Source organism: Paracoccidioides lutzii, assembly GCF_000150705.2.
Source record: "Paracoccidioides lutzii Pb01 unplaced genomic scaffold supercont2.2, whole genome shotgun sequence".
NCBI classification, from domain to species: Eukaryota; Fungi; Ascomycota; class Eurotiomycetes; order Onygenales; family Ajellomycetaceae; genus Paracoccidioides; species Paracoccidioides lutzii.
Genome location: NW_015440948.1, coordinates 1,088,010 through 1,114,302, shown reverse-complemented (window position 1 = coordinate 1,114,302; position 26,293 = coordinate 1,088,010). Strand labels below are relative to the sequence as shown.

General features: G+C 47.1%; 10 protein-coding genes across 10 annotated transcripts; 7 read left to right on the top strand and 3 right to left on the bottom strand.

The window, feature by feature from the left end:
* Positions 1–132: 132 nt before the first annotated feature.
* Positions 133–351, top strand: PAAG_01000 (hypothetical protein; the record flags this gene model as incomplete). The annotated part of the gene is made up of 1 exon (XM_015844209.1): positions 133–351. The coding sequence occupies one exon, from the start codon at positions 133–135 to the stop codon at positions 349–351; it is 219 nt and encodes a 72-aa protein (XP_015700990.1).
* Positions 352–1,582: 1,231 nt separating this feature from the next.
* On the bottom strand, positions 1,583–4,100 carry PAAG_00999 (hypothetical protein; the record flags this gene model as incomplete). The annotated part of the gene is made up of 2 exons (XM_015844208.1): positions 1,583–1,754; positions 1,876–4,100. 2 exons carry the CDS (start codon positions 4,098–4,100, stop codon positions 1,583–1,585), a joined length of 2,397 nt encoding a protein of 798 aa, XP_015700989.1.
* A 479-nt stretch (positions 4,101–4,579) lies between these two features.
* PAAG_00998 (mitochondrial 37S ribosomal protein RSM18) lies at positions 4,580–5,333 on the top strand (the record flags this gene model as incomplete). The annotated part of the gene is made up of 3 exons (XM_002797093.1): positions 4,580–4,685; positions 4,771–5,009; positions 5,127–5,333. 3 exons carry the CDS (start codon positions 4,580–4,582, stop codon positions 5,331–5,333), a joined length of 552 nt encoding a protein of 183 aa, XP_002797139.1.
* Positions 5,334–5,713: 380 nt separating this feature from the next.
* PAAG_00997 (actin-interacting protein) lies at positions 5,714–11,893 on the top strand (the record flags this gene model as incomplete). Its single annotated transcript, XM_015844207.1, has 8 exons — positions 5,714–5,729; positions 5,793–5,881; positions 5,974–7,677; positions 8,563–9,873; positions 9,955–10,360; positions 10,428–11,480; positions 11,543–11,704; positions 11,793–11,893. The coding sequence occupies 8 exons, from the start codon at positions 5,714–5,716 to the stop codon at positions 11,891–11,893; spliced, it is 4,842 nt and encodes a 1,613-aa protein (XP_015700988.1).
* Positions 11,894–12,356: 463 nt separating this feature from the next.
* On the top strand, positions 12,357–13,853 carry PAAG_00996 (hypothetical protein; the record flags this gene model as incomplete). The annotated part of the gene is made up of 4 exons (XM_015844206.1): positions 12,357–12,585; positions 12,657–12,931; positions 13,020–13,125; positions 13,189–13,853. 4 exons carry the CDS (start codon positions 12,357–12,359, stop codon positions 13,851–13,853), a joined length of 1,275 nt encoding a protein of 424 aa, XP_015700987.1.
* Positions 13,854–14,697: 844 nt separating this feature from the next.
* PAAG_00995 (pre-mRNA-splicing factor prp1) lies at positions 14,698–17,752 on the bottom strand (the record flags this gene model as incomplete). Its single annotated transcript, XM_015844205.1, has 3 exons — positions 14,698–14,841; positions 14,930–17,219; positions 17,361–17,752. 3 exons carry the CDS (start codon positions 17,750–17,752, stop codon positions 14,698–14,700), a joined length of 2,826 nt encoding a protein of 941 aa, XP_015700986.1.
* A 281-nt stretch (positions 17,753–18,033) lies between these two features.
* Positions 18,034–19,334, top strand: PAAG_00994 (dimethyladenosine transferase; the record flags this gene model as incomplete). Its single annotated transcript, XM_015844204.1, has 3 exons — positions 18,034–18,219; positions 18,292–18,513; positions 18,591–19,334. The coding sequence occupies 3 exons, from the start codon at positions 18,034–18,036 to the stop codon at positions 19,332–19,334; spliced, it is 1,152 nt and encodes a 383-aa protein (XP_015700985.1).
* A 120-nt stretch (positions 19,335–19,454) lies between these two features.
* Positions 19,455–21,352, bottom strand: PAAG_00993 (GTPase-activating protein GYP1; the record flags this gene model as incomplete). The annotated part of the gene is made up of 5 exons (XM_015844203.1): positions 19,455–19,619; positions 19,695–19,787; positions 19,848–20,740; positions 20,798–21,282; positions 21,345–21,352. The coding sequence occupies 5 exons, from the start codon at positions 21,350–21,352 to the stop codon at positions 19,455–19,457; spliced, it is 1,644 nt and encodes a 547-aa protein (XP_015700984.1).
* Positions 21,353–22,495: 1,143 nt separating this feature from the next.
* On the top strand, positions 22,496–22,963 carry PAAG_00992 (hypothetical protein; the record flags this gene model as incomplete). The annotated part of the gene is made up of 2 exons (XM_002797087.2): positions 22,496–22,539; positions 22,645–22,963. The coding sequence occupies 2 exons, from the start codon at positions 22,496–22,498 to the stop codon at positions 22,961–22,963; spliced, it is 363 nt and encodes a 120-aa protein (XP_002797133.1).
* A 1,275-nt stretch (positions 22,964–24,238) lies between these two features.
* On the top strand, positions 24,239–26,048 carry PAAG_00991 (heterogeneous nuclear ribonucleoprotein A1; the record flags this gene model as incomplete). Its single annotated transcript, XM_015844202.1, has 2 exons — positions 24,239–24,275; positions 24,355–26,048. The coding sequence occupies 2 exons, from the start codon at positions 24,239–24,241 to the stop codon at positions 26,046–26,048; spliced, it is 1,731 nt and encodes a 576-aa protein (XP_015700983.1).
* Between the last annotated feature and the right edge of the window lie 245 nt (positions 26,049–26,293).

Sequence of the window (26,293 nt, the reverse complement as noted above, 5' to 3'; positions counted from 1 at the left end):
AGCAGCAACACCGCAGCAAAGCAAAAAGCTGGCAACGAGACGAAGCCAAAGGCGACATCAACGTCTTCCGGTTCCAAGCGTGGTCCAAAGCCCAAGGCCTCTGCTTCAGTGGGCGTCACCAAGAAAGCAGCCATGCCCACCACTGCGAAGCCCAAGGCTGAAGGTGGAGCGGCGAAACCTGGCAGAAAGCCAAAGGATCCCGCAGCCGCGACGAAAAAAGGAGTGAAAGCGACTAAGAAGGAGAATGCTTTGAATGCGGCTGTTGAGTCTACTGTTGGCTCTGGGAATGATGCTGCTATTGCTCCCGCAACCGCGCCCGCGCCGGCTGCCGCTGAAGTGATGGCAAATTAGAATCCAGTGGTGTTGTTTCTTGGCATCCGAGACTGGGAGGACGAGAGAGCAAGGACTTCCTGTACGGGGAAGATGTAATGGACGACTCCTGATCGGTTTCTGTGGTGTTGTCTTTCTTGCGCTTTGTCCTTTTATCTGCTTTGAATCTTTTTTACTGTTGGTTTTATGTTTCACTGAAACTATTTGTGGTGGAATCTTCCCAATCCCTTGTTCTACCTCCGTTTTTCTTTCTTCCTCTGGGTTTGTTGTTTTTGTCTCTTGAAGCAAAATGTATATTCTACTGTGGCGCGGTGTGTGCGAGGTTTATCGTAATGGGAAATGCGTGTTTTAACTTGATTATGTTTTGATGGAGATATCCCCGCTTGTTTAGTGTTTGTATTTGCATGCTATCAGCTCCAAACTGAAGTGATAATGGTTACCCTTAATGAGCCTTTTTCAACGCCATCCTTCCCACCTTGTCTTTTCTGTTTCCTCAAACAATTCATGTATTTGGTGAAGCGGATTACAAATTGTCGTAGCTGTAACTAATTAGGCCTCTGTTTTTACCGCCCTGGGAGCTGGTTCGTTGTTGGAAGCAAATGCATTACAATCTCCATTGGACTCCTCAGCGCTTCCAGGTTTATTGTGCTGTGTGTTATTTGTTTCACTTGATTGTCCTTTCAGGGGCTGGAAACTGTGATTTTAGGGCTTGTGGATATGGAAAGGGGGCTCTAAGGGAGGTAGAGGAGACGGGACGAGGGACGATGGAGAGGGAAAAGGGGGGGGGGAAGGAGAAAAGGCTTTAAAATTATATATACGCTCTTGAAAGCTATTGAGTTATCAGGAAAATAATATACCAATCTTCGATAAGAGATTTATTATATTTAGCTGATCGGTTTAGCTTATACATTTCCTCCCCCTAATCATCATAACAAATTCATGCGTACAACCTATCCTCAATGTTTCATGCGAAAATGATAGAGACATCTATCTACATAATATACAAAACGAATCAATAAACACGCATGCCCATTTCAAACAAGGCATGGAGAATATCAACATCCCAAAATATGCGGCATTTCATACAGATGTAGAGGTACATGTACAGTACAGCTCTACCAACCCCTGAGCACTAGGACTACAGCGGCACACAAGATACAGGCAGAACCCGACAATCAAATCCCCAGACTGGAACTAGCTCTCTTGTTTAAGTTATTTCTTCTCTGCTACTGCACTACTGCACTTAAGATTTTTATCCTTGACCTTCATCGGATAAAACGAACGAGCGAATTGTATGGTCTTCATCTACGATTGTAGGTTTCTTTTCAAGTTCAGTCCACAGGTGTGGATAGGTGACCCTGGCCCATGACTCGGCTTGATCGCGCCATTTTTGTGTCGGGAGAGAGTTATAGAGGATCCCAATGCTGTTGAGGGTAAAGTGAGGGAAAACATGGTTAGCTAAAACAGTAATTTGTAAATATAAAAGATAAGGATGGGATGGGATCTTATTGGGAGGAAGGTTGTTGGGAAAAATTAGTAACGCACGTATACTCCGTAGGGTGATTTTCAGTTTCTGAATACATTGCATTGATGGTGTCCGTAGCACGCTCAAGCTCACCATGCAGAGCAAGAGTGCGGATATAATTGGTGTATGCCATCCTATTCAGGGGAACATCCAGTGACTTTAACTTCCTAAACATCTGATCCGCTTCATCTAGGCCTTGGCGAAAGGTGCCACACAGCCGGAAGAAATATGCCAGAGAGTTTTCAGAGGGACCTTCCTCCGAATGGAGAATCTCTCTGAAGAACTCCATCGCTTTCTCAGGTTCTCCGCACGCATCATATGCAAGCACAAGACTGTCTAGAAGTGGCGTGGTAATTGCTATCTCGAGGTCAAGTTTCAACATGTTGTGGATGAGGAAAAGGCCTTCAGAATAACCCGCTTTAGCGATACCACTGAAACACAACGCGTATGTTGAGGATGTAGGTCGATCGCGCGGGGCTGTCTTTTTACGAATGTGGCCAAAGGCTAGACATGCAAGATCCGGTCGGTCTCGCTTGAAAAAAACAAGCATGCTTTTCGTCCAAAAGTCCACAGGGGCATACGGGATTAGGCGGGTTAGCAGCTCGTGGACTTTCCAGGCAGTGTCCGTAGGCTGATTCTGGTCCGCAATAAAATAAGAGAACGGTTTTAGAACCTGTGAAAGTCCTGGTATGCTGTAAGTGCTAGCGAATGGTTTCAGTAGGTCCGCGATGCCTTCTAGGTCGTGGCGGGAGAGCAACATCTGGCAAAGTGCTTCCAAGGTCGCAGGTTCGAATTGGCCGTCTAGCTCTAAGAGTCTGTCGAGAAAAGCGAGGACGGTCTTGTCATCAGGTTCATCTTCCGCTACCGAACAAAGATATCTCACAATTCCATTCCACAAAGGAAGATTGTCTCCTTCAGTCAGCTCTGTTGAATCCAGTTCCTCAAACAAATACATTGCACCATCAGTATCGCCATTCCGCAAACGTGCAGTCACCCTTAACATGCCGGTAGTTGTATCCGGCTCTAAACCCCATGTTTCGGCAAGAGCAACAAAATCTTCCACATCGCTGCGCTTGCACCTTGTAACCAGATACGCCAAGATTTTGTTGAAAGTGGATATCGTTAAGCTAAACTGTAATTCAGGGTTCATGACACGAAAGTCAGTCAGCTCTTTCTCAACATCAGCAGCTCCGCCTCCTTCTTTGACCGCTAATAGCAAAACAGCATCCCTTATTTCTGGGGTTGGGCTCTGGCGAAGATGCTTGAGGAGCCTGGAAGCCCATTCTGCACTACCATCCCAAATTGTAGCTTTCGCAACAGCTATTGTGGCTGCGAGAGTGGGCTCTACCGAGTGGGTAAGGCTCAATTCATAGATAGATCTAGCTGCTTTGCCATTTCCCTCTTTTGCTGCTGCCAGCGTCAATGTTTCATGGGACTCTTGATCTAATCGAATACCTCGGCTTGTCATCTTTTCCAGGACGTTAAGTATCATGGACTCGCCTTTGCCTTCATCTTTCAAAGAACCTTTTGCCACAGTTATCCAAGGCAACGTTCCTTCGTTGACGAAAACACTTTCCCAATGCCCCTCAATCAAGCACAGCGCTTCGCCAGATTTCCCAGTGGAAGCCAATATATATAAGTATGGATACATAGCCTCCGCACTGGGATGTCCCGCATTACCGGGTTCTCTGGCTACCCTGGAGCAGATCTTTCCATAAGCAAATCTAGCGAGAATGCGTACGTCGTCTTGGGCATCCGCCTCCCATTCTGATTGTGATATTGCCTTCAGGATATCTATCAACTGTGTGATATCCGGAGCCAAATGCGCGAATTGCTCTTCCCTTGTGGCACCATTTAAATAATGCAATGCCTTTTGTAGGAATCTGACTTGGTTCGTTGTTATAGACATAGGGGTTTCCAGTCGTTGCTGGATGAAGGACGAGAGTGCCCTGGCGATGATATCTGGTGGCGGGGGACGAGATTTCTGCTCCAATGCTTCCACCAACTCCACCATTCGTTTGGCCCCATGATCTGCAGAATGGCCCTTTTTGGTTTCCTGTTGGGCAACTGCCAGAGTAACACTAGGAAAGCTGAAAAGATATCTGCGCTGGATGCTGTAGAGCGACTGGCATTGGGAGGTTGGAGCGGGAGCGAACAATCCCAGCCTCCTGCGGCATCGAAGGTGAGTCCATGGTCTGTTCTCTATAATCGCGCGGAAAGTTCTCCGTGAGGGATGGGATCGCATGGTTGCTTATTTCTGCTGCTATATATATTATCAGTTCGGCCCATTCCGTAGAGTGCATATATGCACCGGGTGGGTAATGAGCTCACCAAATGCACATTTTAAACCATGCCCCAAGAACACAAACAGCATAAATTAAACCGAGAGAGGGGAGCTATGGGGTGATGAGTTTCAGCAATTTATCCCCAGATGTCGACAACTAGTCAATACATCATTTGATGGAGCTATTCCTCATATTTCTTTGAATTTGCGATAGTTCAACTGTTGAACCTTGAAATAGTCCAGGGTGCTATTTTTCTGTTGCCCCTCACCGCTTTGGGGAAAATCTTTGGCTCTTTATTGATCTTCCAAATTCTTCCAGTTAACTAAGCCCGCATCAAAATATTTACAACAATCGTAATTCGACAGAGTTTTCTAGCATTTTTCCCCAGCAGCATCTGTATTGCCTCAATTCGATTTCGGGTGGGATTGGGGGATGCACAATGGCGTCCAAGACCAGTCCAATATGCTCTTTTTCCCGTCAGATTTCGCGCAATCCTACCCTGCAAGCGCCCCAGCAACGATGGAATTCATACAGTCGATTTGCGGGTATGTAATGGAAAATTGTCTTATTATAATGTTCTAGTCCAGCATGCCATATAACACCCTCTTACATCAAATGACCTGCATGCAGAAAGAAGCCAACGTGAATCGATGAAGAAGCAGGCCATGAAGGAAAATTTTGAACGGCAGGCTATCCAACAGCAACGAGCCCGTGCTTTAGAAAGGCAGCAAAAGCGCTTTTGGGAGACTGGCGATGTATATTCGCCGCACGACCTGAGCCCCGCAGAAATGAAGAAATGGAAGAGTAAGAAAAGTCCGTCGACTGATGCATTCGATGCGTTATCCCTGAACCCTCTCCATCTATACAAGGTATGTAGTTGATATCCTACGTTATGTTATATATCCCGTTATATATATTATATACCATTTCACGTCTTATAGCTAAAATAAGCTTTAGCTAATCGTTTCCTGCTTGTCAAACACTAGAATTTTGCCGTCATGTCTGAGTATGTAACCGAGATGGGCCGCATCAGACACTCCTCCGAAACTGGATTACGACCAGTCAACCAGCGCAGGATATCCAAAGCCATTCGACGCGCTGTAGCCCTGGGGCTTATGCCTAGCGTTCACAGACATCCTGAAATTATGGCTGCGGAGGCCAGAATGAAGATACAACGAGGGCTGAACCCTTGATATATATGTTTGTATACTCTGGAATTGGGGTTAGGGTTTTGGATTTGTGGTTCGCACTATTGGAGATGGAAGACGTATTAGATCTGTATCATAGTGTTTGTAGATATAAATTTCGCTATTGCCTTTTCTTTTCTTTTCTTCTTTCTTTCTTGCTTGCATGAATCTTCAATTGGCTTTAATGTTGACTGTTGGAGAGGCGGCTCACACAGTTATTGTCAAGGGACCTCGACCATGGCAACCCACTTGATAATTAACCCCACCATAGTCAGCAAGGTTTCAGGCTACGCAATCGTCAACAACTCAAGAATCTGTATCTTATGTTCATGAATCAAACCATTGTTGCAAATTTCTAATAAGCCATCTCTTTAATTTTACGCGAAATGTCCATTGAAAATGGTATGGACTGTTCCCCGAGACTTGGTACCAGGTTGGTATCATTGCTGACGCCTTAGCATATAGAATTCATCTTGGCCCCGAGCCCCTCCACCGCAAGAGCACAGCCAACACAGCTTGCATGCGACTCGAAAGGCGAGCGGTTGGCTTATGCGGTACGTCAAGAACAGAATAAGATTGGTTTCTCCGTTTACTATTCAACCACTCGAGACTCTACACCTCATAACTGACCTTTAAGAAAACCTAGTCGAACAAATCCATCTTCCTCCGATCCATCGACAACCCTTCAATTTCGAGACAATATACAGGACACAAGACACCAACAACAGTCGCGCGGTTCTCTCCGTCCGGCTACTACGTTGCCAGCGGCGATGAGGCAGGCACAGTCAGGGTATGGGACTGTGTTGGAGAGGGCACTACGAAAGGGGAATACTTCATCGTGAGTGGTCGAATCAACGATCTAGCGTGGGATGGGGACTCGCAACGGATCATAGCGGTGGGCGATGGAAGAGAGAAATATGGCCGTTGTATTACTGCAGACAGTGGCAACTCTTGCGGTGAAGTTACAGGTCACACCCGGAGAGTTAATGCCGTAGCGATTCGGCAGCAGCGGCCAATTCGCGCCGCGACTGCTGGAGATGACATGCATGTCAACTTCTATCATGGAGTGCCGTTCAGGGTAAACACGCGAGCGAGTGAAAATCATGTCAATTATGTTTGCGGTCTTGGGTTCAGTCCAGATGGTGCGAATCTTGTTAGTGTTGGATCAGATCGGCGAATTTGGCTCTATGACGGGAAAACGGGGGAGACAAAGACCCAAATAGGTGCTGGGGAACATACGGGAAGTATACTGGGCGTCTCCTGGTCACCGGATTCTCGCAAGTTTGTCACAGCGAGTGCGGACCAGACGGTGAAGGTTTGGGACGTTGAGCAGGGGAAGGTCGTCCAGAATTGGAAGATGGGCGGGGACGTCGCGGTTAGCGTATCAGATCAGCAGGTCGGAGTTGTTTGGCCTAATGGAAGAAGTGATGGCCTGATTATCAGCCTATCTCTCACTGGTGATCTTAACTACCTAGTTGAAGGCAATGAGAAGTTAACTCGCATCGTCCAAAGCCAGCAAAAGGAGATTACCGCTTTCGCCAGATATGATGTCGGTGACAAGCAAACTCTCTGGACTGGGGGTATTGATGGCAAGGTATACAACTGGGATCTGACACAGGGTTCCGCAGAGCGTGTTGATGGCCAGGGGCATCCTAATTATATTACTGGCCTAGCAGCTACGAAGGAAGGCAATGGTCACATTTACAGTGTCGGGTGGGACGACACAATTCGCGCCGTCGATGCATCTTCCAACACATACAATGGAAGCGCCACCAAGCTCGCCAGCCAGCCAAAGAACGTCGTCACCGCAGGAGACAACATCGTTCTTGTTGCAAAGGAGAACGGTATTGTGATTTTTAAAGACGGATCTAAAGTGGGGGATTTCGGTCCTTCCAAGTCAACTATCAATGGAATTGCTGCGAACGGCAGCAGTGCCGCAATCGGATACGCCGACTCGTCCGTCCAAATCTGCTCTATTGCTAATAACATCCTCTCCCCTTCGGTGGAAATAAAAGTTTCGAGAGATGCCGTCACTAGTCTTGCATTCTCTCCCAATAGTTCAATGCTGGCTGTGGGGGATTCACGCGGGCGCATCGTGGTTTATAGGACCGCAGATGGTACCATTGTCACCGACCGGTGGACTTCTCATACCGCACGGATCAATTCTCTCGCGTGGAATTCTGAAGGCAGTCATCTGGCCAGCGGAAGTCTCGACACGAGGATCTTCGTCTGGAGCTTGGCTTGTCCGGGGGAATGGCTGACTGTGGCCCACGCTCACCAGGAAGGGGTTAATGGAGTGGTGTGGATTACTGATCGCACTAAGATCGCATCTGTTGGAGCTGATGCTGCGGTTAAGATATGGAAACTGGAGAACCTAAAATAGAAGAAGAGAGTGAAGTTCGATGAGCTACCTGTGTGTTTTTCTCCTTGCTCATATTGAACATGTTGTGGATTCCAACCTAGCATCGAATGATATTATTTAGTTAACTACTCGATTCCGAAATACACTAGTTGCTATAACTATATCCATGAATACATCACGGCACCTAATCGTAGCTTTCCCAAGCACGACATCACCAGTAAGCTACCCAAAACTGGATTGCTCTTTATACGAGTTTTATCAGCTTAGACCATACTATGGCTGAATAACATTATATTGTTGGCCCCGGAGCGTCAGAAGGCCCGTCCTGCTGCACGTGATCTAGATAGCGTATTTACACCGTTCCCGAATGGCAGGACAACGAAACGATATCCGTCATCAAATCCGTCATCACATACATATGAGGTGGTGCTTAACAAAAGCTGGTCTTGTTTAACCGCCTGCTTTTTGCGGCTTGACAAAAGAAAGCCCAATTGGTAGTTATTAAATACGAGACTCCTCCACACCGCATCTATGTAGCTACCCTATAAACGCGGCGCATTAGTTACTGCGTAGTTGAATTTAGTTGCTTGTTTCACTAGTTAGTTAAAATAGGCGCTGATCTGTGCATCCATCAAGCTTTTTTATATATATGCTATGGTCAAGGTGAGCTTCTGCTCCTGGCAGATTCTATCTCCTCCCCGCCCATGTTTACCTCCAAGCCATGACGAAAATATTCCAGATGTGATGTCAGGAGCAACATCCAATGCTGGTCGTTTCCCCAGACCCCATGTAACTGTTCTTGACCTCTGTTGACGGCCCAGTCGAGCCGCTCCCGTTTTCGCAGAATCATGCTGACCGTGATCATTCTCCCAGCTAAACCACGCCTCCTTCATCCTTCCTCGAACCGGGCAGCGCCTCAGGGGCCTTCTCAACTTATCATCCTACAGAGAAAACGATGACCAGGAGGAGCGTGAACCGCTGCTTGAACGCCGCGCAGCTCCCCAGTCTCAGACTGAAAGCGTCTGGCACAAATGCTATCAAAAATATAGAAGCCTCACCCATACTCTGCACCCATTTATCACGTCTGAACTCGGCAAGGGTGTGCTGAAATGCAGCATCGCATATATGATTGGCACCCTTGGGACATTTCTACCGGCATTTGCGGATTTCCTTGGACAGCAAGATGGAAAACATATGGTGGCTACGGTCACCGTTTACTTCCACCCAGCAAGGACGAAGGGTAGCATGATATTGGCGACGATATACGCATTCTTGGCGTTTATTTATGCAGCTTTGATATCGGTGACTAGCATGGGGATTTCGGTGTTTTTTGAGGACAAACTCGACCTCCTCCCGCTTGGCCATGCGATCGTTCTCCTTGTTTTCTGCGGTGGAGGCCTGGGCTTTGTGGGATGGGTGAAGCTACGGCGCGCTGACCCGTTGGTGAATGTGGCCTGCTCTCTTACATCTTTGGCTATTATTAATGTTTTGACAAAGGAGGGAGCTGTGCAACAGGGCGACTTATCCCTAGTTAAAATCGTCCAGGTTCTGAAAATGGTCGTGATGGGAGTTATAGCCACGACGGCTGTTTGTTTTCTGATATTCCCCGTATCAGCTAGGACTAAGCTTCGAAAGGATCTGGTTGAGATGACAGCCTCGCTGGGTACTATGCTTGCGATCATCACTGAGAGCTTCCTGCAAGGCTCCGCGGAACACCTCAAGCAGGACTCGTTTCAAAGTGCTTTAAACAGGAACAAAAAGGCATATGTAACGGTCGAGAAGTGGCTCAAAGAGGAAAAAGTTGAACACTACCTTGCCGGAACGGAAAGGGAATATCGTCTGGAAAAAAAACTCGTTCGGGCTATTCAGGATATCACTCAGAATATCGGAGGCCTTCAGAGCGCCGCTAACCTTCAATTTGACCTTCTGAGACAATCACACCAAACTAATAGGAATGCCACTCCAATGTCGGCAGGACCATCATCTTATTTTACCACACAATTATGCCATTCAATTTTCTCACCACTTCCACGATCCGCTCACGAAGAAACGAGGAGAGTATTACCTGGTCTGGAAAGGTTACAAAGCGACGAGCCAACTCCGGGTCATGAGCAGGACTCGATTGGGACACAGGCACCCGCAGATATTTTTGAGAGATTCATTGCTCATCTTGGGCCTTCCATGGTACACACAGCCTAGTCGCCTCGCTATTTTTCAAATCTCGCCTTTTTAGCCATGTACTGACGATTTTCTTTTTGGTGATAGCGATCGTTGTCATATACAGTGACGGAAATTCTTAGAGAGCTTCCTTACGGCCCCGGTCCGGAGTATAAAGTTGCCGTTAATTGCAAATTTCGGATCAGTCTTGATCGAGCTTTGGATTTATATCGCAATGCGCGAAATGATGCACTGAATCTCGTTTATTTGCAGAAAGATTCTGTTAAGACTAAGTCCGTTGAGATGGAGGCGGACCTGGAAGAGGTTGCGGCAAGCTGTGGTCATTTCAGTTTCTCACTCCAAGCGTTTACTGAGCAACTCAAAGAAATTCTGGAGATATTAGACGAACTCCATTTGGAAACGGAAGAGCGTCCCAACGGGAGGTCCTGGGGCTGGCTTAAATTCTGGCGTCCCACCCCGCCCGACCATACCAACAAGTGGACTTCTGCCACCAGTAAGTTTATTTGGCCAAGTAAACAGTTGTATCCTTGGATAATAATGATAACAATCACCTTGAACAGGGTCAGCCACGGAGCGTGGGGAGACAAGTATCGCTCCTGAACGTTACAGCATCCCAGAAACTGCCACATCGCCAGTTGATCTAGCTGAGCTATCAAGGAAAGGAAAAGTTAGGTACAAAATATGGAGAGCATTGCGTGTTTTTCGACGAGATGATGTAAAATTCGCTATCAAAGTTGGTGCCGGAGCGGCCATTTATGCACTCCCCTCCTTTATGCCATCGACGCGGCCTTTCTATTCATATTGGCGCGGGGAGTGGGGCCTGCTATCTTACATGCTTGTTTGCTCCATGACAATTGGCGCATCTAATACTACTGGATTTGCTAGATTTTTTGGGACAACGTTTGGAGCAATATGCGCTGTTGTTGCCTGGAAGGTAACTTCTGGGGAAGTGTTTGCCCTGGCATTTATCTGCTGGGTTATGGCATTCTGCACTGCCCACATTATTTTGATTAAAGACCGCGGTCCCATGGGTCGTTTCATCATGCTCACTTATAACCTCACCGTTTTATATGCCTATTCTCTCTCACGCGACGGTATTGACGATGGCGAAGATGAGGGAGGAAGAACACCTCCGGTAGTAGATATTGCTATCCATCGTGTCGTCTCTGTTCTTTCTGGAATTCTTTGGGGGATCATAATCACGAGAGTGATATGGCCTATCAGCGCACGGACAAAATTGAAAGGCGGCTTAAGTTTGCTGTGGTTATGGATGAGCGTGATCTGGAAACGAGAACCCCTCACTACGATGGTAGATGGAAATTCAGCCATTGCATATTTCACCCCCAGGGAGAAACTTGAGTTCCAGAGGTTCATGGTCAGCCTAGAGACTCTTTATAATTCTGCACGATCAGAGTTTGAGTTGCGCGGCCCGTTTCCGGAGGCAATATATATATCACTTCTTACTCGAACGCGACGGATGTTGGATGCCATCCAAGCTATGAACCTGGAGATCATGAAAAATCTGACTGCTTCGGAAGGAGAGGCGGCCATGTTGTCATATACCTTGCCAGAGAGAATGCAGCTCTCTGCGCGAATAAGTCATTTGTTATCCGGTATGGTTCAGCCATATTTTCTGCCTTGCCTGACTGGTGTATGGGACTAACATCCAGTGCAGTGGTTGCATCCTCCATGAAACTCGAATACCCTCTGAATGATGCCCTCCCGGAAATAGATCATGCTCGAGATAGGCTTCTTGCGAGGTTGCACCGGTTCCGCCAAGATACCAGTGCATCTCGATTGACCACAGATGAGGACTATGCTTTACTCTATGCATATGGTATGTTTGGCTGTCTCCCTGGCGCTTCCGCTGCTGCACATTCTCCATATACGACGCCGGTATGCTAATGATTTTGAACACTATATAGCTCTAGTTACGGGACAGTTAGGAAATGAAATTACGGCGATTATTGGGGACCTGAGCAAGCTCTTTGGGATATTAGATGAAGATGTTTTGAAGCTGGAGTAGCAGAGGTTTTCTTATAACGTCTCTTAAAATTTGTCTAGTACAATAATAAAGACACCAACCTGAACTGTAAATACCCACAGGCTATGAAAATATTCCTGCCACAGTTTGTAGCTAAAATGCATATTCCTGATGTTGGTGGTTTGTTTAATGATTTCTGCCCTCTGAATCTCTAAACCCACGCACTTTTCCAGTTCCACCCACATTCTCTGAAGCTTCACTCAACGCCGATGTAAGAGACCCAACCAACGACCATCACCCATCACCCATCGCGTATCGGATATCTCGCATTTTCCATCGCTAAACCACCCTCATCCATCCATTCCATCCACTATCTGGTATAGATCTGTCTATTTTTTTTTGTTTTTATTTTTGTTTTTTTTTTGAATGAGGGCCTAGTTCACCATTCCACTACTTCCACTGGCTTCAGCCCTCGCGGCGGGTGGTCTCCTGGTCTCGGAGCACAATGCAGATCGATCCCGCCGCGCTGACTGGGACAAACTCCAGCTCAACGTCATCTACTGTCCCCGCAATCAAACACCCCATTGCACCGCCTCCGATAACTACGCAAAAGACGGCAAAGGCTCTCATTTCAGTTCCGCGCCTGGATCTTGAGCCTGTTTACACTGAGCTAAAGGCGGCCATCGGCATACACTGGACCGAGTATAAGGAGACTATAGCTCTTTTTCTCATTGGTACGTTATATATATCTCATCTGGCGTGTTACCTGGGTAGAGGAAATCATTTTCTAACTTTGAAACAAAAGGCCATCTGAACCAGAATGAATTCGCATTGCGAGTCGACCATTTTCTCTCCTCCGACCCTAAGATTGAACACCTCCATAACAACTTCGTATGCGCAATTATTGGCAATCTCACGAGGGATCTCCCGGACCACGGCGTTGCAAGCTGGGTCTCCGCGAATGATAAACCGACAGTCGTATCAAAACCCGTATCGGGCGACGCGGCGGAACAGCGCCTTAAGACAGAGATCAAACAGCTACCCCCTAAGGAGAGACGGAGATTAAAAGCTATTCCTGAGGTAGGGTTATCTCCAAACACAATATTTAAAGCGGGATTTAAAGTGGCGGTGATGATCTAACGATTCCATGGTTTTATATATTTAACAGCCGGACCCTCACTCCATACCTAACCCACTTGAAGAGTATCACCAGGCCAAGCAGATTCGGCTTCCGGACCAAATACCTGCAAGTGCGGGAGGGCTGAACAAGACAAGTAAGTGGATTCTAGTATACGATTGCCAAAATCACGAAGAACCGATGCTGACGTTATAATAAGACTGGGAACTTGAAATTCGGAAGCGTTATGCTCAACCTCTAGCCTCCGAAATTGGGGAATTTCCAGATGCAGATTCGATATTTGCGCGCATGGTTCCTATATGCTACGAGGAGTCCGTGGTTAATGGGGCTTCATTCCCATGCGCAGTGTTTATGTCAATAGCAACCGAGAATTTTGTCAAGGAGTTCCTCTCAACCGTGTTTTCAAGAACAAGATTAAATGGACCTTCAGGAACAATCAATGGAACCACGACACGGAAATATCGGCGGCAGCTAGAGCGGGAGGAAATGGCGTTCACCCGGGGAGAGCTGGTGAAGCATTCAACAAGCGGCTTCCTCCCCGTTGAAGCCAAGGAAGCAAACACAAGACAGGCACTTGGTGTTCCGGACTTAAGACTTGCCCTGGAACTTGGCGGTGGTTTGTTGGGACACATGCCACTGGTTGTTGATGAGATATTAGGCGGATACGTCGAGGAGGAACTTGAGGCTGAGCGACAAGACTACATGGAAAGCATCAGCCAGCTAAGCAATAACATAAATGGTGTCGATGGCTTCTCTGATGAAATGGACACTGATGAAGCTGATTGGGACTGGGATGGGGCGAGTTCCAAGGATCGAATGCAACTGGCAAATCTCCTTGATGATTGCCTTTCCATGGCTGCGTAAGATGGCTTTTAATTTTGTTTGCATTTTTGTTTTTCCATCCTTTTTCTTTCTGTCCGTTTTATCTAAGGGGGGTTTCGATATGCATATACCATTGGAGTGGGTGAATGTTCATAGAGGCGTTCGGGACAGGTTTCATTTATTTCACCATATTATCCATTTTTAGTACGTTTATCAACACTGCCGCCCTCCTGTTTCAACTGTTTCCTCTTCGAACCTCATTTCTGCATAATTACTATTGACGATAATTCTGGTGGGATGATTCTTCTATGTGGTTTCGATATCTTCAGGCGGTTGGTGCACAGGTGATTAATGGTTTTGGTTTTTTTTTCCTTCTGGTTTCTTCATTTGCTCTTATTTTCTGTATCTATAGTTAAATCTTGACAGGCTGGTACTTTTGTATGGATTACCAATGACAAAAATTATCCGTCATTCATGATAGTCATTTCTTTCTGTTGTTATTGTGACCTGCTTAATGTCGTTTCTATGCTTGGTAGTTACAAGCTCAATTAAATAAATTTTGCTTCAACGAATACTCTTAAATATGAGTTGTTTCTCAGGGACGCTACACTCCGGATATGCAATCTGAACATGTTAGTTATAATTTTCTCAGCAAAGGTATACAAGACGTATTTCCATGCGAATATCGTCGGTATAGCCATCACATTATAGCAAATATGAAAGACATAATTGTATTTCGCTAGATTTCCCGTGTCCAGAACTCCCCAGCCAACAACACCGATGCCGCCGCCAATTCAGTTTCAAGCCATTAGAACAAATTGATAATCCAAATATAACTGGAAGGCCAGGAATGAAGGAGTGCATGTGCACCAAATGAAAATTTCTTCTATTCCAAACGCGCCGCCGTGAGTTTCAGGATTTCCTCCGTCGATTTATCCGCATTTGCTGGATCCTTTGCGATTGACTGCCAAATCTCGCCGTGCTTAGGCTCGCTTGATACGCATTTGCTGATCACGTCTTCTCGTTTTTCCTGTTAGCCAAACGGGCACCAAGTTAGTAAACAGTGAAACAAGACGATGATCGAGTTGTGAGGGGAGCGGGGAACTATATATTCTTACATCAGTACCATGCTGCAACAAAAACTTATAATACCACGCCCACACATCCCCCAAATCATTATTGGAGACAATGGCCTTCTCAAACCATGTCATCGCCTTATCGAGTTTTCGCTCACCCCAAAATATACGTGCCACTGTCACAAAGAGGATCGGATCGTTATCGACCTTCTTGATAGCTTCCAAGCTTCGTGGCTTGCGATGCGTACGCGGTTCGAGATTCCAGATACTCTCACTCCACAAGAGACCTGAATTTGGTACCTCCTGCAGCGCTTTCGCCATGAGCACTTTGGCCTGACTGATATTGTTTGCGCGTCGTTCCACCCGCACGGATTCAGTCCAGAGCTCTGCATTCTTGGGCACCGCCAGGCGGGCTCGGTCGAGAATTGATCGGGCCTTGACGACGACGCCTGCTTTTTCTTCGAGGCGGGACGCGAGGAGCCAAATGGGTACGGACTTGGGGCATGCGCGAGTACCAGTTCCGTATGCTTCTCTGGCTTGGGGGTATTTATTTTGTTCCTCGTATATCTGGCCCTTCATCATCCAGAGCTTATCGGCTTTAGGATAAAGCTGGAGACCCTGGTTGACGAGATCGAGGGCTTGGTCTGTATTTCCTAACTGACGCTCAAATGCAACACTTTTGATCCAGACACGGTCGGTTCCCGCCTCGCGACGTGCAGTTGAAAGAAGTTCCCTCGCATGCTCTGTTTGTTTTGCATCCGCCTCCAATTTTACGGCCGCAAGCCAGATGTCTTCATTGTTGGGATTTTGGTTAAATGCCCTTCCAAGGACGCGTCTTGCATTGTCGATTTCTCCTGCTTGCCACTTCTCCTTCGCAAGCTGCATCCACAAGCTTTCGCTTTGCGGGCAAGCTTCTACCGCCTTTTCAAGTAGCTGCCAAAGGCTTTCCTTCGTCCCGTTATTACGCTCCAGGTCGACAGCAGCAAGCCAAATAGACTTCTTATTGACGAATACGCGCAGTGCATAAGCATATATAGCCCTTGCTGTTTCATACCTTCCCCTGGAAATGCTTCCCCGAGCATCTTCCATCCAAATATCCTTCCTGTCATCGTCTTCATCCAAGCCCCAGCCAAGAGTTTCACGAATAATGGCTCCGCATGTGAGAACCGCACCCTCTTCCTCGCATTTTTCGGCCTCTGCGATCCATTCTTCTCGTTTTAACATAGCGGTCTCTCTCGCTAACTCTTGGACAGCTCGCTTCATCACGTTGACTTTGCCGGCAGTTCCCATCTGTTCTTGTAGTCGAGCAGCCGCAATCCAAACTTCATGGCTAGTTGGAACCGCCTTGCGGGCGGCGTTCAGAACCTTTTGGGCATTTTCAGGGGTTTCGAGACGAGCCAAGGCCAACCATAGCTCGACAGAAAGTGGAATCATTTCTGTTGCCTTGGCTAAAAGTAGACGTGCATCGGCCGGGTCTTCTTCAAGGTTGACTGCTTCCTTCCAGATGGCAACGGACTGTGGAATGTGAAGGATTGCTTGCCTGAGAACGTTCTTTTTGGCTCGCGGGTCCGATTCAAGTCTCATTGCCTCGATCCAGAGTCTGGTTGAACGGTCATTACTTTTAATCGCATTAGCTGCAATGATCTTCGCATTGTGGTTGTCATTTAGCCGTATATTTTCTAGCCACGCGTCCTCACTTTTCGGACATAGCTCGCACCCTTTGGCAATATAACTCCTCGCAGCCACAATCCTGCCAGCAATCTCTTCTAACCGAGCTATTGCGATCCAGCCTGGAGCATGTTTAGGGTTTGTTTTTGTGACCGATTCCAACAATACCCGGACTCGTTTGATGTCTCCTATTTCTACCTCTCCAGCTTTCATTTCGGATTTGGTGAGGCTGGTCAAGTATCCCTTTGGATCAATGTTGGTTGCACTTCCAGCTGCAGCGTCCGCTGTTGACCCTTGTGCAGCCTGATCAAGTCTCACCTGAAGGACTTTATCCCTCGCAGCACCAATCTCCGCAAAATTCGTAATTGTACCGTCCATTTCCCCACGTGGCACTGAAGTCTGAGTTCCATCCTCAGCAATAGTGGTTTCGAATTCCGTAGAATCTCTTGCGCTCGCAATGACGCTATCAGGCACGGCGTAAAATCGACTTCTTAAATTTTGCTTTGCCCGTCTGTTTTTCCCCGTGAGGTCCCCAACCTCCGGAATATTTGCCCAGTCTTCATCGGTGACTGTAGCTAAGGATCGCTTCAGGTCCGCAAATTGCTGCTGGATTTTAGGGTTGTTACGTTCGTACTCTTCACGCTCTTGTTGTTCTCGAGCTTCCCTAAGGTGGAGAAATATATATTTTTTATGTCGGCAATCTATCCAGAACGCTTCATGGAGATACGATAAACCCAGAGCTTTCACAAAAATAGGGAGCGGGGAGGAATTTCGAAGAACAAATGGTAAAAAGGGGCCGACAAACCTTCTTAGTTTCCGCCTTCTATCCATTTTCTCATCCACTTCCTGATATATACGATCTGCCTCGTCATCATCCCGGTCGTACTGCCCATATGCAAAAAGGCCAACTTCGTTTTCGGGGTCCTGAAACCGATCATCGTCTTCCTCCTCTATCACCTTCTCGGCTTTGTCTCCTTTCCCCTTTTCTCCCCTATGCGATGCGCCATATGCAGTTGGAGGAGCTGTGCCAAGTAGAAGAGCGCGCTTGGTAAGGGCTTCTTGTATCTGCTCCGGAGTGGGACCCTCTCTCGCTGGGCCCAAGTCTGAGCGCGTGGTGAATCCAGTGGCACCTCGTCCTAAACCGGCCACATAGTTCTCTGGTGCAGGCTGGCTGAGGAAATCTCTCCGTCCCGTCATACTGTATGGAAAGAAGACACAGAATCCAAACTGTAAGAAGAACAAAAAAAGAAGCAAGGTGGTTGTCGCTTAGAGTATAGAGAGCAGAGCCATCGCGAAGGTTTAAAGTGAGAGCTCTGTCGGAGCCCGCAACAACGTAAATCCGGACAAGCGTTATATCGTCGAAAATTAATCAATGCAATCACACCGACTTTGAGATGCGAACGAGGGCAAACGGGCGTCCGTTATTTACTTCTATTACCACCATTACTATCTGTGGCCGGAGGTTTAGCAGTGTAGAAATGCCGAAAACGCTCTCCAAAAAGCGTAATAGCGCTTCTCAGGCCAGCCCTTATGCCCAGGCCGCTGCGAAAACCAAGGCCGCAAATAATGTCTTCCGCATGAACACAGACATCGGCCAGCATGTTTTGAAAAATCCGGGGGTTGCTCAGGCTATTGTAGATAAGGCAGAGCTGAAGCAGAGTGATGTATTTGCTATCCCACTCTTATATATATTCCAAGGGCACTGTTAATAATAATAATGTTGGCTATTTCTATAGACCGTTCTTGAAATAGGTCCCGGTACTGGCAACCTGACTGTCAAGATTCTGGAGAAAGCGAAGAAAGTTATTGCTGTCGAGTTGGACCCGCGAATGGCTGCAGAAGTTACGAAACGTGTTCAAGGGAAACCGGAACAGAAGCGGCTTGAAGTTCTACTGGGTGATGTTATTAAAACTGATCTACCTTATTTTGATGTCTGCATCAGCAATACTCCATATCAGGTACGATGATGACCGGGCTGCCCCTGATTGTAAAAACTTCTATGACAGAAAAATTAATATTAGTATAATGACTACAGATCTCTTCTCCTCTAACATTTAAACTCCTCGCCACCAACCCTGCACCACGAGTATGCATTCTCATGTTCCAACGAGAATTTGCAATGCGACTCTTCGCCAAACCCGGTGACAAGCTCTACAACCGATTGTCCGTGAACGCACAGATGTGGGCAAGAATTGACCACATCATGAAAGTTGGAAAAAACAACTTCAAACCACCACCCGCTGTAGAATCCAGTGTGGTTCGCATCGTTCCCAAAAACCCCCGTCCTCAAATCAGTTACGATGAATGGGACGGCCTTCTAAGAATTGCGTTCGTGCGGAAAAACAAAACGATAAGATCCAGCTTCCTTGGCACCACTAGTGTTCTCGACATGCTAGAGTCGAACTACCGAACATGGTGTGCCCAAAATAACATTCCGGTTGAAGATGGGCCTGCCGAGGATTCCGAGGGTGAGCCCATGAACACAGTGGAGGACCAAGGTGAACCAGATGAAGGACTGGATGGTACCATGGACGTTGATGATGATGACATGCACGTCCATGAATTCTTTGCGGACGAGCCGAAATTAAATTCGAACGTACAAAAAGAAAATCCAGGCCGCAAGAAGAAAGGAAAAGTACGGGAACTGGTTAGGGAGAAGGTCAGACAAGTTCTCGAGGACGAAACTGGGCTTGCAGACAAACGGGCCAGAATGTGCGACGAAGGGGACTTCTTGAAGCTTTTGTGGGCTTTTAATCTGAAGGGTATCCATTTCAGTTGATCTCTCCAAGTGGAACCCAATATTCAGAAATTTCACATATATGAACGCCATGTCAACATATGATTCTACGTTAAGGTACCTTGGCCCTTCCAAGTGCCGGTATATTTGGAAGTAGCAGAATTAATCACATTTCCCCGCGCCAGAGGGCGTCCCAACGCTAGAGCGGAGATGGGCACTCGAATCCTGAAACAAACTCTGCCATATAAACGCCTCGCTCAGGAGAAGCTCAATATTTTTTTCGGTCCAATCCTTGGTGGGAAGGGCTTGGATAAACATCATGATTTCCTATGAATAATTTAACAGTTGATTTTTTTGTTTTCATATTTCTGGCACAGAGCAGGGAAGCTAGGAGAAACAAACCTGGAAATCCATCTTAAGCAGTTGCTCAGACCACTTGACAAGGAAAGCTGCGCATACGTAAAGGTGAAACCTGGAGAAGCCTTGCTCTTCGGCCTAGATGGAACATGTCAGGCGAATTTAGTTCGAACGCAGGTCGAGGGTGATAATATTTACCATATAGGTATCCCACATCCTTATTGTGTTTTGGATGCTGACCTCTCTCATCAAAAGACAGTTCATCCACCGGAAGCTGAACTGCATGAATTCAACGCCCTCATTTTCTAAATGTTTTGCAAGCGTGGAATCAATCCGCATCGTGAGATCGCGCAGAGCACCGACTTGTCTGTGTATACCAGGTTGAGCATATATATAATTATCTTGAATACCATCGAGAAGCTTTGTTAAACACCAAAATGAATCAGCCTCCACGGCATCAAGAACAGCTTTGGGTAGTTGCCCTGGATCCATTCCCTCCTCTATGTTAAGATCCGTAATATATGCCCCTAGAAAGACCTGCCAGAATGGTGTGACTAGGTCGTTTATGCCTTGCACGTATCCACTTGCGGGATGACGTATAGCCCAAACATATAAAATTCTTCCTAAGGATCTTTGCGTTGCCTCGTAGCCATATAGCGGAATATGAGGGTTTGTCCGGGGAATATCGATACTTATTTGATGCCAGATAGCTTCGTCCAAACCTCTTCCATTCCCAACATTTGATGTAGAGCCCGTTTCGCCTAGTTTATCAACAGTTGAGCTGGCCCTTTCAAAGGCCTGTCGAACACCATCAAGGTATTCCTTCCGTTTTCTATCCAGAGCAGCGACCCGGCGCTCACTGTTTGTTGGCAAATATCCGAGTAGAAGCTGCCAAGTCATCGCTCGAACTTCATCTGGAATACCAGACCAGGCTAGGTCGCGAAGTTCTGGAAGCGATACGGTGCTTGCTTGGAGAATTCGTTTGAACTTGTTGATCCTGCTAATACGACTCAAGTGAACTTCTAGTTCTTTGGGTGAACCGTTTGTTGGAGGTGGAGAGTGATTTATTAGGTGTAGTGAGTTTGCAGGATCTATAAAAATAACTTGTCAGTTGTTATTACTACTGCTGATAGGAAATGCAAACTTACCTGTCAGTATCTCCTTGTACTGAGGACGTAAGATCTTGCCGTCAGCTCTCTTTGCCATTGGGTAGGTGAGGACACCTCGTTCCTCTGCAATATCAGAGCTATTTGCACGTAGCCTCAAAGTGCCTAAATTGGGTGCCAGATTTGAGGAGCCATTTGATCTGCTTTTCGATCTACCCCGCCCATAATTCCCTTTAACCTGGGCCTGTTGTCGAGAGGGAGCTTTCGACTTCTTTTTCCGCATGCTCGTAACGCTGGGGAGCCCAAACTCGTCCTCATCATCATCATCATAAGAGAGTTCGTCTTCATCTCCATCATCATCGTGGCTCCAGTCTTCACCAGCTTGTGCCATTACGCTCGCGTACGGATGACGAGGCGGTGATGTGATTCCTCCTGAGTCCGTTAACGGCATAGAGCTACTCCGGTTGTTACTGCTAGTACGTGATAGCATTGGCGATGCGTGTGTTCGCGAATAAGGCGATATGTTCCTAGCAGACGTGGAATAGGTTAACTTTCGCAACGGGAGCACGGGGGCAGCGTTTGAACTCACCTCACCATGTCTGCATGAGAGTAAGATGCTCCTACAACTGTATTCGGGTCAATTCCCCCATGAGTCTTTGGTTGCTGCGACGACGATCGAGTTTTCCAAAAAGGAGAAGCTACCCGTCTTTATTTCTGTTAGCCTGAGGGACAAGAAGAGTGTAGAATATTCAGGCGTGGGGAAATACACACTCGGTCTGGTCTAGTGGGCAAATGAAATGGCCGATAGTTAGCAGAACTGCAAGCGCAAATATTAAAGCTGGGAAGAGCAGTATCCTTTGCAGCAAGGGAATATGATTTTTTTGCAAAGTGATATGCAGTTACGGACCGACCTGAACCATCTCCTGTTGAGAGCAAAGGTTGGAATCAGCATAGGTTAAAACGACCGTTCCGTCCGTTGATGAGCCATACCTGCTGTTGGGTCTTTCTACTCGCCATAACTGGATGCCTCCTCAAAAATCTAGAAACAGAACGGATGGAGCAACCGAGAGAGAATCCTCAGTGCAAGGAAGAGGGGGGAGAGGCGAAGGGTATCGTCGTTGTTGTTGTCGCCGTCGTTGTATAAATAGAACGTGGTTTGGGTGAGTTTGTGTAAGGTTTAACGAAGCAAGGTGATAGCCATGTGTTCTATACGGACAAGTTCTAGTATTGTATTGTCACAATTCCGGCCAAAATAGCCACGCAACTTAGAACTCATATACAATCGAAACATCAACTTATCTAGTGTTATAATGCTATATGGGAACTGTAGAGAAATACAGTAGTATTGAAGCAATAATTATAGAATTTTTTGCTTAACAAAAATTTATGACATCAGCTGAGTTGTAGAGAAAAGAGGGGAAAAGGCCGTGGAAAGACTTGAAAATTTCTTCCTCACAATTTGTGGTTATCCTTACAATACCATACTTTGCTGTGAAGGCAGTTTAAATGACTCAACCCAAATTGGGGCTAGTCTGCCAAGACAACACCTCCACTCGCCCAGGTCCTTTTATCTTCGTTTCCTTCTCAATTTCATTCGATCGTCAACATTTCACTCTCAACGGCAACCATCACAACCTTCATCTCGCCCGCTGGCATCTCAAAACTGATCCCGGCTGAAGCTCTAGAGCTCCTTTGACATAAAACATCCCTTTCAGTTCCATTTTATTCCAAAAAGTCACCATGACTGAGCCAGAGGATCTTGAGGAAGATCTCTTCGCTGACCTGTAAGTCTTCTCTTCCCCTTCCTCATTAAAAAAAATATTATGATATGAAATTCGAAAAATGACCAGAAAGTTATAAATCGCGTGTACTAAGGCTTGTTTGGATAGCTATGATGCAGATGACACCACTCAGAGCGCAGCGGCCCCAGCTGCCCCAGCTGCTACACCCAGCTTTCCAGAGCCCCAAGAGTCGCAACTGCAACCACAAATTGAAGTAAACGCGCAGTCTGTGCCTCCTCCACAGCAACAATCCACCAGCAATAGCCAAACCTACCATCATGACACACAGACAGAGCAACAGCATGCGACGAATGGGGAACAGCAAACTGGTGTTAACGAGTCAACTCCAATAACACAGGATACTGAGCATCGTGCAGCCAATGTAGAGCCAGGTAGTCATGGAACGGGTATTAAAGAAGATGGGTAAGTTGTATCTGCATATATTCTGAATATTTGCGCTATTATTTTCACCGTCTGTCGCTGTAAGAGCATCGGGCTGTCATAAATGCTGCCGTTTGCATGATGAAATGGGAATCATCGCATTGTGGCCCTGGTTATAAGTTTGATGCCGGAGTGTATATGAGTCGTCTCGATCTCCATTGATATCTACCATGTCTTCGATTGGGATTTGGAACAGTCGCTGCAGAAAATGTGATCTGGCCTTCCATACCATATATATAAAATATATGTACACCTGCCTCACTTTTGAAACCAAAGCCAGGTGAAAGGGAAAGGTGTGTCATCTCTTGGCGGCTGATGGGACATATGCAGGGATGTCGGGATTGGGTTGGCTGCGGTATGCTGCCAAGGTTAAGCGACTCGAACCGGAAGTGTGGACACTTGGAAACATGGGAGTGCAGGAAGGGGTATATCTTGAAAGGAGGAAACCCTACATAGTTTTCTCGGCAAACCAGACATGATCAGAACAAGGGCATCGGATTATCAGCCACCGCGTTTTGAGGAGAAGAGGGAGTCGAGAGTCTTAGACGAAGGCCATACCAGGCGAGCCAGTTATTCAAGCGACTATAGTGCAGCTGCTACTAAGAGCTTCTTGTCAATATATCTTGATAGAACAGAGCAGGAAGTAGACACTTCGGCTGTCTTGAATTCTGGGATATCGATCAGCATTACCTAGCTTCGGACTTTTAGAAAGGCAGAGAGGGATCTTCGGACAGAAAACAGAAGAAAAAAATACACTCGTCACAAAAATATTTTACAACTGCATCTTATACTGGCCAGCTGGCCCCAACTGTGCACACATGCATATCCGACGAAGCTCCTCAGAGCGCCGTGTGTCTTCACTGTCAAACCGTCACCAAACCCCGCTTGTAAAGGAGCTATCATTCCTCACTCAAAACTTTCAATGACTCCTATATACCCACCTAGCTCGGCCTTTACAACCAAGTGTCCCAGGAAAGGAAGACTGTCCGATCAGTTATTGGTAGTGAAAACTAAAATCGAGAGATCGACCTTCATTTAAGCGTCGCGGCAGTGGTGATGGACAGTACTATGTTCCGATGATGCCACAGCAATGATGCCGTGTTTAAGCAGCTCTTTGATTGGATGCTCTTGACATTGTGACATTGTATTCTTATGCATAGTTATTTTTTGATTATTTGATTTTCGATTATAGCACCTGTCCCGTCGATTTCCGCTTTATTATTGGGGCAACCATGACTAATAGATCAATCTATATAGCAAAATGTTCATCGGAGGATTGAATTGGGAGACAACTGATCGTATGTATCCAATCCATCTCCAGAGAACCGGATCTAGAAATTCGTTTTACCTAACTGTGAATTTCTTTTGTTTTACCAGAATCACTCAAAGATTATTTTTCACAATTTGGAGAGGTCCAAGAGTGTACAGTAATGCGTGATGGCGCCACGGGACGATCAAGGGGATTCGGATTTCTCACTTTCAAAGACCCCAAGACAGTGAATACGGTGATGGTGAAAGAACATTATCTGGATGGTAAAATTGTAGGTATCTCCTTTTGTAATCACTATCCTCAAGCGAAGCAAGCGGAGAATACAGCACCAATCTGGCGTGCGTCAAAGCTTCGATTGAGAGCATCTAGACTTACAAAGGGAACCCAACAGATTGATCCAAAACGCGCCATTCCTAGAGATGAGCAAGAACGGACAAGTAAAATTTTTGTTGGCGGCGTTAGCCAAGAGGCAACCGAGCAAGATTTTAAACAGTTCTTCATGCAATTTGGTCGGGTGGTGGATGCTACTCTTATGATTGATAAGGATAGTGGCAGACCTCGAGGGTTCGGGTTTGTAACATTTGACAGCGAAGCAGCAGTCGAGGCAACCCTCTCTGGACCTTTGGAAATCCTCGGAAAACCTATCGAAGTCAAGAAAGCACAGCCGCGGGGAAACATGCGGGACGATGACGATAGAGGCAGGGGTTCCCGACGTGGCATGAGGGATCAGGATCGCTATAGCAGGGACAACGAACGCTCTGCCGGCCAGGATAATTCACAGCAGCAGCAGCAAAACAGCCAGAACCAAGGAGGTCTAACAAGTGGCATGAGCCCGCAGATGATGGCGCAGTACTGGCAGCGTATGCAACAGTATTTTGCTCTAATGCAACAACAAATGGCAGCCGCCGCTGCTCAGGGCCAACCTGCCGGAGGCGTAATAGGAATGGCAGGTATGAACCCGGCGATGTTACAGCAGATGCAACAGATGCGACAGATGCAACAGATGCAACAGATGGGCGGAGGCGCGCCTCAATCAGCGATGAGTACTGGCTCTCAGGGTCCCGGTCCTCAAACGATGCAAGGGATGATGAATCCAGCAATGATGCAGCAGATGCAGCAGATGCAGCAGATGCAACAGATGCAAAACCAGGGCCCGAGTCCGGGTCCTGTTGGGCCTGGGTTTGGAGGTGATGGGATGGGAGGACAGATGGGCAATGTCATGGGCCCTGGACCTGGCCCCGGTATGGGAGGTAACATGGGTGGGAATATGGGTGGGGGCGTGGGCGGGGGTCCACCTGGTGGAATGGGCGGTGGCGGAGGTGCAAATATGGGCATGAGCGGTCCGGGTGGTAACTTCTCAGGCCACCGAGGAGGCCCCGGCTACAATGCACAGGAGCAGATTGCCTTTGAACAACAAAAGTATGAACAGCAACAAGCACGCCGGGCTATTGAGTCGACTCGCGGATTTGCGCCATATCAACAAGGTGGCCCCACGTCCTGGGAAGGAATGTACGATGATGTCCCGCAGCCGAATATCCCTACCGGCCCACAGGGCGGGGGCAACATGGGTCGAGGCGGTGGTGGTATTGGGCGCGGAATGTCGCCAACTCATAATATGCCGACACAACATGGTGGTGCTAGACCTTCTCCTGGGAGCAACAAGAGCATAACGCCACAGCCGCAGAGTGCTCCACCTGCAAACGCGCCCACTGGGCCCCGGAACGCGGGGAAGCCGGGCGCCAATTACCGTGGTGGGGGACGGGGTTCTCACCGAGGATTCCATCCTTACGCTCGCACATGAACAAGAATCTAAAAAGCAAGTTGGTATAACAATCAAGTGCTATGGTAGATCCTTCAATTGTTGCATACTCAAACAAAAGTCTGATTCAATTGATCCAATCGACATGCGATCGAACCGATGAGCTCCTCTCATACATGCGGACAAGAAGTTTCTCTGGGCCTGGTGATCATGCACAAGAGTTCTTGAATTCTTCCATCTCAAAACATATTTTGGACAAATAGCAACGAATCTTCACTCTGCATATT